General features: G+C 42.5%; 1 protein-coding gene across 2 annotated transcripts; it reads left to right on the forward strand.

Moving 5' to 3' along the window:
• The first annotated feature begins 883 nt into the window (after nt 1-883).
• On the forward strand, nt 884-3164 carry LOC125531884. 2 transcript variants are annotated; one of them, XM_048696106.1, is made up of 4 exons: nt 884-1050; nt 1170-1343; nt 2202-2474; nt 2726-3164. In XM_048696106.1, exons 1-4 carry the CDS (start codon nt 1045-1047, stop codon nt 2831-2833), a joined length of 561 nt encoding a protein of 186 aa, XP_048552063.1. In that variant the 5' UTR covers nt 884-1044; the 3' UTR covers nt 2834-3164. The 2 variants fall into 2 exon arrangements, with proteins under 2 accessions (XP_048552063.1, XP_048552062.1); XM_048696105.1 differs by having other exon boundaries at nt 889-1050; nt 1167-1343.
• Nucleotides 3165-14205: the final 11041 nt, after the last annotated feature.

Genomic DNA, 14205 nt, shown 5'->3' on the forward strand with positions numbered 1-14205 from the left:
CTAACCCTAGCATACTATGAAAGCCTAACCAACCCAAATTAGCAAAGAAACATAACATGATTCAATACAAATTTGCAAATCCAAGCCAAAACTAGGGTTTCCCCAAAGTAGCAATATTTGAGCAAATGTGACAATTCCTATGGATGAAAACGAGGGGATCGAAGGAGATTACCTTAAGGGAGTGGTTGGCTTCAAAATCCACGGTCAAATACTTCGGATTTGTAAGATTTGAGAAGGATTTGAAAGGGGGAGAGGGGAAGAGAGGAGGGGCGCAAGGCTAAGGGCTTGTGTGCGGTGGGGTGTGTGGGGTGGGGGTGGGATGGGAGAGAGGGTGGGGCCAGCCTAAATGGAACACAGACTGTGCAGCGCCCAAGAGCTAGGCGCTGCACATTACAAGTGTGGCGCCTAAGTCTGAGGCGCTGCAGTGCTGTCTGTGGGGCCGCAACTGGACCAGGGCTGCCACGCTGGCACGAGGTGCGACGCCCAAGAGAGAGGCGCTGCATAGTAGTGTGTGACGCCCAGCTGTCAGGCGCCACATAAAAGGATCAGCAGAGTGAAATTTTTTCGAAACGAGGTCAGTTTGTGATTTGATTTGGACCTCAGGTTAAATATGTGATTTCCGCCGCGAAAAAGAAGAAGAGGGAAGAAGCGAACGGGACGAAGCTGGGCGTACGCGCTGCGGTGAGCACGTACGCGGCAGTCAGCCACAGTCCTGGTGAGTGACGCCCCTGCATCTTCACCTGTTTGACCCGTACGTACGGGTGCTCCCACAGAGGCGGCCCCTACCCACCATTGGCCTCCACTGCACCTGCTCTGCTCTGCTCTGTTTTTGCGTAGCCAAGCCACCACCTACTCCCGTTGGAGCGCAAAACAAAAACATTCCCTCCCACCCCTCCCTGCTCCTCCCGCTCTCGCTCTATAAATATACTGCTCTGCTCCTAGCTACTACCACTAGCGTTAGCACCGTAGCACCACCTCAGCTTGAAGGTCGCAAGCAGAGCAGAGCAGAGCTTCACTCCGCCCGTCGCTGACCGCACCGCTGCGATGAAGGTAATCTGATCGATCGACGACGCCATTGATCTATGCATCTGTGGCGGCCTGTCTACATCTCTTCCCGCGTTTTGCTTCTCTTATTAGCATGCCGCTCATGTGTTTATACCATGCAGAAGGTGCGGGCGAGGCCGCGGCGGATCCCGGCGTTCGGCGAGTGGAACTACTACGACGACGGCGGGTACGGGTACGGCGACGGCGCCGGCGACTGGCCGGCCACCCAGTGCTTGGACTCCGCCATGCAGGCCGGCCTGTTCGTCTCGTTGCCGGCTTCACCGAAGCCACTCAAGAAGGTGAGTAGTGCATGGAGTCTTGCTCGGCAAAAGCCGGATTCTTGCCTTAATGAGTTTTGCTACTGATTTTGTAAACAACAGACGAGTCCTGCTGATTGCATCATATACGTAGATTACTACTACTCCCTCCCTTCCATAATATAGTGACTATAGATTTTTTGAGAAGTCACACTTTACAAACTTTGACCAAGTTTATACAGAAAAATACTTATATCTACAATTCCAAAAATATATAATGTGAAACTACATCTTATAATGAATCTAGTGATATATGTTACGCACCACTGGCGGAGCTAGGCAAGATGCGTTGAGGGGGCCAAACAGGAAATAAGGGTGTTTGCAAGGGGCAGAAGACAATATTTTTCTTAATCTAATCTTTCCTAAAAAATTCCCCACGTAGTTTTACCAAGGCTGGGGGGCCACGGCACCTGCAGGAACCAACGTAGCTCCGCCACTGTAACGCACTCTAGATGTAAATGTTTTTCTCCACAAACTTGGTCAAAGTTTATGAGGTTTGACTTTTCAAAAAAATATATAGGCATTACATTATGGAACGGAGGAAGTACTAAATGAGTATTGTACACGTTTAGAACAAGCTATTTTACTACTAGTAGAAAAGTTCGGAGCATCGTAGAAACGAAGAAACACCATCGTTTGCGACAACCACTCTAGTCTAGCAAAAGGACCAGCAAAAACATGTAGTACGAAATACAGTCACGAGTCATGACGTCCAATAATAAGTTTTTCACTGTCCCGGTGTCGCAGTAAAAATGTCGTTGTCCTGAAAAAAAACACTCAGCTGGTCGCAGTGAAAACGCTGTTACTTTTTGCTGTAACCTCTGTGCTCATTATCACTAGGTGGTAAAGTGGGGTGACAGCGGCACGCTGGAGGTGGACGGGGAGCAGAGGCAGAGGCAGAGGCAGAAGGTGGTGGTGGGGCTGCGCGAAGAGCACGGGCCGAGGAAGCAGCAGCAGGGGAAGCCCATAGAAATTTACCTGAAAGTGTCTGACGCCGCCGACGCCCACCTCGCCGCGAGCTGCACCAAAACTCGCAGGGCGAGGGTGGTCAAAGCCGTGGACGAGGACCTCTACGTGATCCCGCCGGACATGCTCTGCCACAACAACCCACGCGTAAGTCACCGACCCGTGGGCCCCCACGAAACCTGGAGGACCTTTCGTGTTTACTGCTTAAAATTATGGTCTTATCTCACTGACAGAGGAATCATGTAGTCCACTACTCGTTCACTGTTTAGCTACAGTCTTATCTTACTGACGAGTGTTTATTGGCTCCTACGGCTGCAGTAGAAGAGGCTGACACAAGTGTTTAATGAGGGTCTTACTAGTATCTTCTTACTGACGGGTGTGTTTATTCCTTGGTGCAGAAGAGGCTGACGAAAAGGCTGTGGATCGGGTGTCTCGGCTGCCTAGGGATCACAAACCATCCGGCCTTGGTGTGCGTGCGTGTGGAGAAAGCCATGGGCCATGCATGATGCTGTCACGCCATGTCAAACATCCTCTCTCTCTCTCTGCTGTAGTCGTAGCATTATGCGTTTCATTAGGATGGATGGACGGATGGATGGACGGAGGGACGGCGACGCCGACGTGATGCGCGGCAGCGGCAGCGTCATTTCCCCGTGCCAAACGCCCACTCGAGTGCTGCTTTCTCCCTTCCGTTGCGTGCATCTTTCCCGATGGGCTTGCCGCTACTCGATGTGTCCATGTAGTTGGGAGACTTGTTCCGTGCCTGTCGAGCATGCATGAAAAGGAAGGAAGGAAGAAAGCAGGAGCCATGGCGGTGGTCTCTTGTTCTCTACGACTCCATTGGGACCCCTTTCAAGTTTATCCATTATTACGTATACTCTTTGCATGTCTCGTGCTAGCTTATTACGAAGTACGGAAGTAGGGTGTGATTGCGCGCTGATTCTTTCCGGAATTGCTGATTGATCACAACATCGCTTCCTCATTTTGCAAAATCGTCTAGCGTGGGGATTCAGGCCGACGACGTCGCTTGTCGCTAAGCTTTCACAGAGCCAATAACATACCCCCGCTAGTGTGAAAACGCTCTTGTATTATGAGACGAAGAGAATACTAATCTTCATTACTTTAATGTAATAGTGCTAGGTATAGTTATATTTTTACATACGTCCATCTACATCCCTATACGAAGTGCAGTTTCAACAAAATGAAGTTGGAGTGAGCCAACATGTGGTATGATGGTTAAATAGACAGTGATATCCCTAGCCCACCAGGGTTCAAGTCTTGGTGCTTGCATTGTTCCTGCATTTATTTCAAAATTTTCGACGATGTGTTTTCAATGAGAGTAGACGTCTCTGAAAGGTGCTCATAGGGGTGAGTGTATGAGCATTTACGTTTGTACTGTATTAAGAAAAAGAAGTTGGAGATGACAACCTTCACACATTTTGCCTCTTCAAGGCCAAATCTATAAAAAAAAATCCAAAAATTGCATATAGATATTTTATGTGGAAATATAGATATTTGTTAGTAATTTACTCTTAAAATAATACTATGACGGTCTGAGTGGGGAACTTAAACTGCAGCACTCTCGAAATCATTTTTACCACGGTCACAAATGATCTTTTATTTTGGACGCCAATAGCCAGGGAATATTCGTTCTGAGGGGTGTCATTTACGAACGTTTTTTGTGATATTTTCTTCAAAGGCGTATGGCAATTTCTTCAAAAAAGCATAGCAGATTTTGAAAAATAAAATAAAATAAGGCAACAACGGGCAGAAATTGCCATATGCTACCATCTAAAAATGCCATAAAAAAATGTTTAGTTGTCACCCCTCTCCCAGGGAACGTTCCCCAGTTAGTATTTCCATTTATTTTATAAAAATTACATGAGTAAGTTTCTGGAAAATATCTATTTTGCAAAAAAAATGATGGGTAGAAATATGTTTTTTTCCTAAGTTTTGTGAATCAGTCACATGTATATTGAGATGGTGAATCAGTCACCTGTATATTGATTTCAATGAAGTTATTGTTTTTGTGTTCATGATGAAACAATACAACACTTATTTTTTGATTGCCCTCTCGCGAAGTTACTTTGGCGGTCTGTTCATGTAGCCTTTAATATTATTCCTCCAAATAGCATTGAAACGTTGTTTGGAACATGGCTAAATGGGGTGAATACTCATATTGCGTCTAATATTTGGATTGAAATATGCGCACTTCTTTGAGCTATATGAAACTGCAGGAATGATATGATTTTTAACAGGAAACCCGTAGTTACTTTCTTGCAGGTTATATTCAGGGCTAGGTATGGATCCGTACGTGGTCATTACTCACTACTACGGCCTCCAGGGAGCAGCTGGCTACTGGGTGCAACCGATGAGAGATGGCAGCATGGGTTTTTTTAACCGGTTTGGATGGCGGTCGCTGCATAGGATAGGTCCTTAGTTTTTCTCCATCCAGCCGGATACGACTTTGAGCTTTGTACTCTTTTTTTATTTGCTCTTTTTTGCGAGCTAGCTGTACTTTGCAGACCATACTTTGTTTGTTTCGTATTTTTTAATAAAGTGGCCGCATGCATCTCTCCGATTCAAAGGCCAGGGATATTCTCCTTTAAAAAAAACGTGTACCTAGGTTCTAAAACTCTGATGTACATTGCATTGCTTCCATAAGTCAGATTTGGGCGTTGAAACTTGAAAGATCCCGCACTGACACATCCCTGATGTGTATGAAATTCGGAAGGTGTGATGAATAGTCAAAAAACGATGACATCATGACATGCCTGGGAGGTGACTACTTGAGTGATGCATGAAATTTGGGAAGCTCTGACTGAATAGCAAGAGAATGATGGCGCGCCCAAGGTGTGCCATTCATGCGGTGGCTACTTGAGTGGTGTCTTCTTTCAGATGCATCCTTTTGATCTTTCCCGATGTATGAAATTACGGTGCGTGACTGACTGACTGATTGACCGGGGAAAGGCAATGAGTAGTACTAGAACCTAATTAGTATCTGGTTTTGGTGGGTGCCACTAATTATCATCCAATCTCTTGGAGTATTTAGCAGCTTGACCCGACACTCATTGCGCGATTATCCCTTTCAACGGGCTTAATTATTGCTGAATCACAACGACACTGCACTACCATTTGGATTTTTTTGCTTGGTACAGAAAGTAAACCTGAACTTGTAAAACCAACAAGAACTTTTTTGCAATGTGGATGAACATGAAGCCCGAAAATATTGTGGTCACCTCAGGGTGCAACTTTTCTCCGGCAGCTCTCCGTAGAAGAAGCGCTGTTGGTCTGGTCTGCGGCAGCGCCATGTTCAAAACAGATCATCGCCTTCACAGTGCCATTTGTCCATGCTGCCGGCCTGTGTGTCTTGAGGTTTCTACGGTCTAGGGTGCAGCAATCATGAGAGCGTGTGCGGCGTACGCCCAAGCCCGGTGCCAAGAGTGAGCTTGGCGTGCTGGACTCTTCTTAGCCTAAACGCTGCAGTGAGAGGCTAGCTAGAACATCGTACTAGGATCGACATAAATCTGAACGATTGGCTGCAGCAGGTCAGGACAGGTTCTATAGGGATAACAGTTGGTTTTGCACGGGCAAAAGACATCTTGTCCAGGTCAGATCAGAGTGGTGTAAGATTATTGGATGACCAATGTAAACACTAGGAAGACTATCCATGCGTTATGACATGAGTCCTTCATAGACACATTTTCTTTTAACAAAACATTTGTACCTTTTTCTTGCATGGTCAAAACATTTGTACTCGAGCAATCTGTTAGGCACACCCCAGCCCCAGGGTTCTAATGGAAACGTATTAGTTGTGGGCCCATTTGCAAAAGAGGAAGAAAATATGTCATATGTACCTCGGTTTAGTCTCTTTCTTGCGGAAAATACCTCGGTTTAGTGATAAGAATATGAATTTTAGTTACTACTCCCTCTATAAATAAATATAAAAGTGTTTAGATCACTAAAGAGTACCAAGCAAATAAGGGCTCGAGCTGCTGACCAGGTGAAGACAAGCTTGTATACTGTTAATTTTAGCCTAGGATTGGCCACCCTCCGTACCTGTTAATTTTAGTTTTCCATAGTGGGAGTTTTTTTATCAACTTCATACTGTGTTTGGGTGTTGCTCAGCATCGGCCGGACGATTCTAGCCTAGGATTGGCCACCCTCCGAACCGTACGATCCATACGTGGACAATAGTATGATCGATCGCTCAACTCCACCCCTCTCGCCCCGGCAACACATTCCTTCATCTCACGCCTCTCTTCCCATCATGCGCATTGCGCCCCTCCCCTGAAACGCCGACCGCACTTGGAGCGGCGGCAACCGCTCTCGACAGCATCCCCGCAAAAGCGCCCGTCCGCTCTTAGTGGCACCGCCTCGCACACGGCGTCGCCGTTCGAAGCACCAACGGTCGTCGCTCACAGAATGTCGTCGTACTAGCCACAACTTTGGGCTTCTGGACATAGTTTTTTTCTTTGCGAGAACAAGCCTTTCATTTCTTAACCATCGGGCATGCGATCGGTCTGGTACACAACATTAAGTTCATCAGGTCCGGACCGTAACTACACGACAATACATATGCTTTGAAGCCCTAACTGAGCGAGGCGATGCGCCACGCATGTCGTCGATCAATGGATCTTTTTTTTTTGAATCAACGATCAATGGATCATGGAGATGACATGATGATTATCTTGCAGGAGTAGGAGTTTAATCTCCTCAATAATCTCCGGACATAGTTGCATGTTGAGAGAATTAGAGTAGTGAAGATCAAGTATTTAGGTATATAAAGATAAGTGCATTTCCATGCCTGATTTGTTGGTCTATGATTCACCCCTACATCTATTAAGCTTCATTAACAACTTTAACTACATCCCTTGACATGTGGGTGATATGTACCTCAAAATTTGTCATCTAAATTTAGACTTAATGTACTTAGGCTCTGTTCGGTAGTCCGCGGCTCCAACAAATACGAGGATCTGCGGAGCGGGTGTTTCCCCACTCCTTTATTTTGAGCTGAAGCTACCCCCACTCCTGGAGTGGAGTTCTGGAGTGGTGAGACTCCGACCAGGCCCTTAATAGTTGAAGAGTTGTCTAATTTCTCAAAACTGTATCACCATTTAAATGGCAGTACACTCCTACGTTGGATCAACGGTAAAGAAAATAGATATCTTCGGCCTCGATCTTTGAAACCTACAATGGGCCTTTTAATTACTGGACTTCCCCGGTACGGCTGACCGAGACCTCCTCCTGTTCGACGCCTGTGGATGTCGAACAACGCCGGGGCTATATCTCTCTTATGGCGAGATATACCCTTGCCTTGCCTAAAGCTTCCTCGGATCACTACAATACAAGGTCGACCTAGTACTGTAGTGTTGTGCATGTTTTTCACTCTGTTGCGCTGTTTTCCTTTTTTTTTTGTTCTTTGACTTTTCTTTCAGTTTTCTTTGGGTTTCGTTGTCGATTTTTAGTTTTTGTTTATTTTCTTATTTTCTTTGCCTTTTTGTTTCTTCACGGGTTACTTCGAGTATTTTGTTTTTACTTTAGTTTTTAGCCAATTTTCTTTGTTTTATTGCTGTTTTTTCTTTTCTTTTCCTTTTCCTATTTTCTTATGTTTTTCTCAATTTTGGTTAGTGTATTTTTTTTCTTTTCTTTCCTACTTTCTTTGATTTTCTTTGTTTATTTCTTGGTTTTCATCAGTTTCCTTTTTTTGCATAGTTTCTTTCTCGGGTTTCATTGCTTCCATTCTTTGCATCGGGTTTCTTTGGTTTTCATTTTCATTTGGTTTTCACTGTTTTTATTCGGTTACTTTTTTTATTTTCTTTCATTTTCGTAGGTTTATTTACAAAGAACATATACCTACATGTTTCTGTGCGCATTCTACATTTCTCGTATATATCATAAACATATTTTAGGTACATGTTAACATTATTGAAATACATATTAACATTTTTCAAAACCGGGTATTTTATATGACTAATATTTTTCGTACACATTGTACATTTATAGTATACATCAAACAAATTTTTACATATGCATTTCACATTTTGCAAATACAAGATTAATTTTTTATTAATATATGGACATTTTTTTCATACACAGTGTACAATTGTTTGTATACTCCAGGAACATTTTTAACGCATTTATAATTTGTGAAAACAACAAACATGTTTTCACACACAATGTACAATTTTTTATTCTCGAGGAACATTTTTAATACGCATTTAGAATTTTACAAAACATGATTGGTTTTTTTATACACACAGTATTTGTTTAGTATATATTTTCGTATACATGACAAACATTTTTTTACACATTTAAAATTTTCCAAATGCTTTAATAACATTATCAAAACGTTGGTTAATTTTTTTCAAATGCCTGATTAATTTTCTAAAATACATGATTAACATTTTCATACACATTGTATATATGTTGTATACGATTTCTGTATACACGTGAATAATTTTCTCTATACATATTTAACATTTTCTAAACACATGATCAACATTTTTCCATACACATTCTGTCATTTTGTTTGCTTCTTATATATTTTTTGTATACGTGAAAAACATTTTTTATGTGTACATTTAAAAGTTTTCAGCTAACTTTTGAACATTGTTTCAAAATCTTTGTTTAAAAAAATGTGATCAACCTTTTTAATACACATTGTATATTTTTTGTATACGTAAGAAGCATCTTCTCTATACACATTTAACATTTTTCAAATGCTTGGTTAACATTTTTAACAAATGCTTTATGTAAAGTATTTTTTAAATATATATTTAGAATATTTGGACGTTTAAACACAAATAGAAATGAAATAGAAAACAAAGAAGTAAAGAAACGGGAAAAATGAAGTCGTGGCCTGTGCCTTCCCATGTTCGGCCATTTAGTGAGGCGCCTCACACGAGCACACCATATGTCTGGCTATAAGCGATGCATAGGTGCGCCTGTTGAACGGGAGCAACTAGTTGACGAGCGCTCCTTCGGGAGCCTCGCAATGATCAGCGTCACTTGGCCCGCTCTCAGCCGCCCGCCACGTGTCGCACTCTGGACACTCTCTCTGATTTATTTTTTTCATTTTTCGCACGCGTTTTTGGCTTTTTAAAAGATTTTTCGGGTTTTTTCGATGTTTCGGTTTTCCACCGGTCTTCCTTAGCTTTTGGATAAAAAATATTCGGAAAAGAAAATTTGTGTAAAAAACATGTTTTTTTATTCCGTGAGACGCACGGTTTTTCTTTCGCAAGAGTCATGGTCGTGCCTCTCGGAAAAGGAAAAAAATGTGTTTTCTGTTTCGGATAAAACATTTTTAATAGAAAAACTTTCAGGTTGTGACAAGTGACGTTCTCACACCCTGGGAAGGTGAGAGTGATCTTTGCAATGAATACTCCTCAATTAGTGATTTCTCTGTTGAATAGTGCAGACGACGGTAAAGAGAACGCCAATGCGCGGCCCAATTCTTGTAGTGGCACTATTTAGGGAGGCGCCTGACGAGAACACAACCTACATCTCGCTATAAGGAAGACAAGGGTGCCGACATCGAAGGGTGCACGCGATGCTAGAGAGAGCGCCAATGGGCGGGCCCAATTCTGGCATAAGTTTTTTTTCGGTTAATATTTATTTGGTTCATTTTTTCACTGTGAAAATGTTCCAAATTTCGAAAAATGTTTAGGGTTTCTAAACAAATCATAAATTTTTAAAAAACTTGGTAGCTTCGAACAACTGTTCCAAGAAAATGTTCAGAAAATAAAATGAAATTTTAGTGTAGAATAAAAATATTTTCCATCTAAATTTTAAATTTTTCACTAGATATTAGAAAATGGTCAACATAAATTAAAAAATACATAGTGTGTATTCAAGAAATTTTCATCATATATAAAAGAATTATGCACCATGTAATAAACAAATGCTCACCACGTTTTAAAAAAATATCCAAATATATTTTCGAAATTTGGAATATTTTCTGAAAAATGAATTTTTTTTACAGAATGCATTTATTTTGAAAATTTGTGAAAAAAATTATAAACAAGAACAATTCTTGACATTATGGTTTACTAAAATACGATTATTTTAGGAATTTGGGAGAATTTTTAAAGCAGCATTTTTATATCCAAACATTTTTTAAAATTTCCATACATTTTTGAAAAAGAAAGAAAAAGGAACATGAGAAAGTAAGGACCAAAGAAAAAACACAACACAGAAGCCATGAGAAAGAAATGAAATAAAAAAATAAAAGCTGGAAGGAGAAAAGAAAAATAATTGCAAAAAAAAGGAACGAACGCACTACAGAAGAAAAACACAAAAAGAAAACTCTCAGTATTGAACTGTAGACTGGGTTGGCGAAAGTCACACCCGCTAAATGTGTGGCATCCGCTATCAATAGCTCGCAGGAGGTGAATAAAATCTTCCCGACTGACCTGTTACAAAGCCGGGCCGTCCACTTTCTCTTATAGTGGTCCATTTTAGCCCATCAATTCACTCTTTTTCAGGCCTATAGAAAGTGACCTACATCAAAGCCGGCGTGAAATGAAACTCTGTTTGCTTCCTCAGTTTCAGGATTGGTCCTCCCTTCAGGGCTCCAACGTTGTAATTATATCGCTTGTTAAATGGTTGTACACTCCAATGTTGAAGCAACTACAATAAAAGGGTGTCTTCTCCCTCAATCTTTGAAACCTATCACTGGGCTTTTCATGACCGGGGTGCCGAAATGTGAAAACCATCAGTTTGCATCGGAGCTCCTAAGGGACGCATTAAGCGTCAAACAGGGTGTCGACGCCTAGCTTAGCCACAACTTCGCCGGCCCATTTAACTGGCATTGTGGCATTCAACGCGTTGTAGCTACCCGAACTGTATATTGTAGCGACTTGGCTGTAGCAATCAGTTTTTAGTTGGATCTTTCTATTATATTTTTTCGAAAATATGAATAATTAAAAAAATCGATTACTTCTTGAAAGCGCAGACAACAATTGAAATTCTGGAACATTTTTCCAGAAAACACGAGCATTTTTTGAAAATTCATGTTTTTTTTGAAAACCAGAACATTTTTTTGGAATTTGTTTTAGCAAGGTTTCGAAACAAGTATTTTTAATTCCAAACAATATTTAAAATGAACATATTTTTTGAATTTGTGAACAAATCTAGAACACAGTCAAATTCGATTTGTCCACGGATAGCAGTTGCCTAAACGGTTCCTGTCTGTGAACAGAAGTGTTCGCATGATGTGGAATCATCTGCAAGTGTAGTACGACAGGATGGAGAGAGAGAGAGAGAGACGTGATCAGCCTAGAAGATTTTGGAGAAGCGCATGTCATCGGAGTGTACTCTTGTGGTGCACGGGCACCGTGGTGCCCTTTTTTTGAAAAATATAATAAAATCCATATTTAGAAAAAATCTGTGGAAATTTGTATGTGCTTACTATGGATTCATGATTTTTTTTTCACTATGGATCTACGACATTAGTACAGTTCACCTACAGACAACTGACTCCTAGCGAGCTGCAGTATTTATAGCGGTGAAGCAATCATGTGGCCACAACCACATACATTTCCGTTCCATCCCTTGCTAGTTCGAGGATCCTACTCTAAAAGTCAGTCAAACTCATTCGCTGACTGTCACGACACCGAAGGCTCACACCAAACTTATCAACATCATGCGTCACTCACATGAAGGCAGACATGCACTCCCCCGCATAGGCCTTCCACTTATAGTCACGTACGTACGTTTGTGCTACAACTCTCTTCGTCTCATTATATAAGGGCGTTTTTTGTAGTAATAGCAACGAGACAGTTCGATTCAATGGTCTATGTGACAGATAAGAAATTGATACTCCGCAGATCAAATCAAACATGACGGAGCCATCCCGAATTGTTTTAGGGAAATTTTTTGTTTTGCCACCTTAGATTTTGCTAGTTTTTCTTATGTCACTTAGATTTTGATATTTCATTTATGTCATGAAATGACAATTGTGATAATTGTCAAAAACTAAGAATGACATAATAAAATGTCAAAATCTAAATTGACATGCGGAAAATTGGCAAAATCTAAAGTGGCAAAACAAAAAAATTCCATTGTTTTGGTGTGACGACGATGCAAGCTAAAATAACATTCAGTCAGGTCGCCGACCAAGCGGGTTGCGTTCTTGGGCCGGCCCTTTGATTTGTCCCCACATAGCACTTCCCTAAACGGCCAGTGATGTATTGTCGTGGTCGCCTCCCGAGAAAATGCGCGCAACGGTCGACAGAAATGCTTCTGAATTCCTTTGGTCTAATGTGTTGTGCTATGACAGGTTGTCAATTCTCTACTTTGCTTGTGCATGTACTCCGGCAGATCCTCTTGAGATTGATGAAGTCGTCACAGACGTCTTCATCGATGGAGACGTCTCTTTCAGTTGAATGCACATCACCGAAAGACCTATAATAAATCCAAAAAAAATGTGAGCATCATTATCAAATCTAAGACTTAAACTCTAGTGGGCAGAGATACCATTATCCTACTAACCATCTAACCTCGGGGTACTTTGTGATGGATTGGTCGGTTGAGTAATGAGGCTGCAGCAAGGAGGTTAATTACATGCGTCGCGAGTGTTAGAAAAAGCAAGGAACTGGTGTTGTCAACTTGGTGCCAAATCAAATGAAGTCCACTGCATCTTAGCAAAAATGCTTAGGCTAGTCATAGTGGGAGTAACTTAGATACTAACATAACGGATTTTAAGAAAATTTTGCTTATGTGGCAAGTAGTTAATGAGAGATAGTAACATAATATGTTACTGTAACATAGCGCTTCCCGAGACAACATGAGTCTATAAGTTGATAAATAAAGCCATCTATGATACTTCCTCCGTCACCGTTTACAAGTCCTACGTGTATACCTAGGTTGCCAATTTTATCACTCTAATATAAACTATATAGCACAAAAATTATACTTTTTGAAAATAGAACATCTGAAGTTTATATTGGTATATTTTTTTTGTAATATATGACTTGTACTAGGTTAGTCAAATTGACGACCTAAAGGTACGCGCACGTCCTGTAAACTGAGAGAGAGGGAGTACTACTATTATGTTACTTTGCATTATGAAGGTAGTAATTTAGACTAGTGTCATGCATATGACACTAGTCTAAATTACTTCCCACTATGACCATCCTTATGCATGTTAACATATATGCAACCCTTCTTATCTAGTGGATCGAGTCACTGCCGACACATGCTCGAGCCGATAAGCACGCAGCTGCGCACATCGATCGATGGATCGTTATTTTACTACTGCCGCCATGGCGCGCAACGGTACGAATCGTGGCCGTGGTGGATCGATCTGATCTGGGCAGTGGGCAGTGGGGCGGCAGGTGTGCTTGCGAGGTGAGTACGTACATATCTCCGCGCCGGCAAATGTACCGTCCAGGCGTCTGGCCACCGTGTGGGCTGGTCACCAGCGGAGTTCCTTTTCCGGGCGTGTACGTTGGTGGCTCCAGACGCCTACGACCCTACGCACGTAGTGGCACCGCCGTGCTTCGCCTCGTCGCCGGCAGTCGATCGATGGATGCCATGCCAGAATGTATTATCCGGCAATACAGCTGTACAAGAGTTATTATTAGGGTCGTCGCGGCCTCCTGTCCGTCACGTTTTGGAGCGCGCCCGCCGGTGACAGCAGTCGAGCGCTGAGCGCTCAGGAGCTAGGACCACGGGCGGCGGGCGTCGTCGTCCCAGCAGCTAGCCGGGGAGTGGGGACGAAACGTCGAGACGGACGGAGGAGCACGCACGGGAAGGAGATTCGATCGGATTTCCCCGTGCATCTTCCCGGCTGTAGACCACGTCGCCGTCCACTCTCGGGGCTTCTCTCCGTCCATCAGCGGGTGCCAGTGGGGGGGGAGAGGGCGAAGACCGGCCG

This window comes from Triticum urartu, unplaced genomic scaffold, assembly GCF_003073215.2.
Source record: "Triticum urartu cultivar G1812 unplaced genomic scaffold, Tu2.1 TuUngrouped_contig_8285, whole genome shotgun sequence".
Classification (NCBI taxonomy): domain Eukaryota; kingdom Viridiplantae; phylum Streptophyta; class Magnoliopsida; order Poales; family Poaceae; genus Triticum; species Triticum urartu.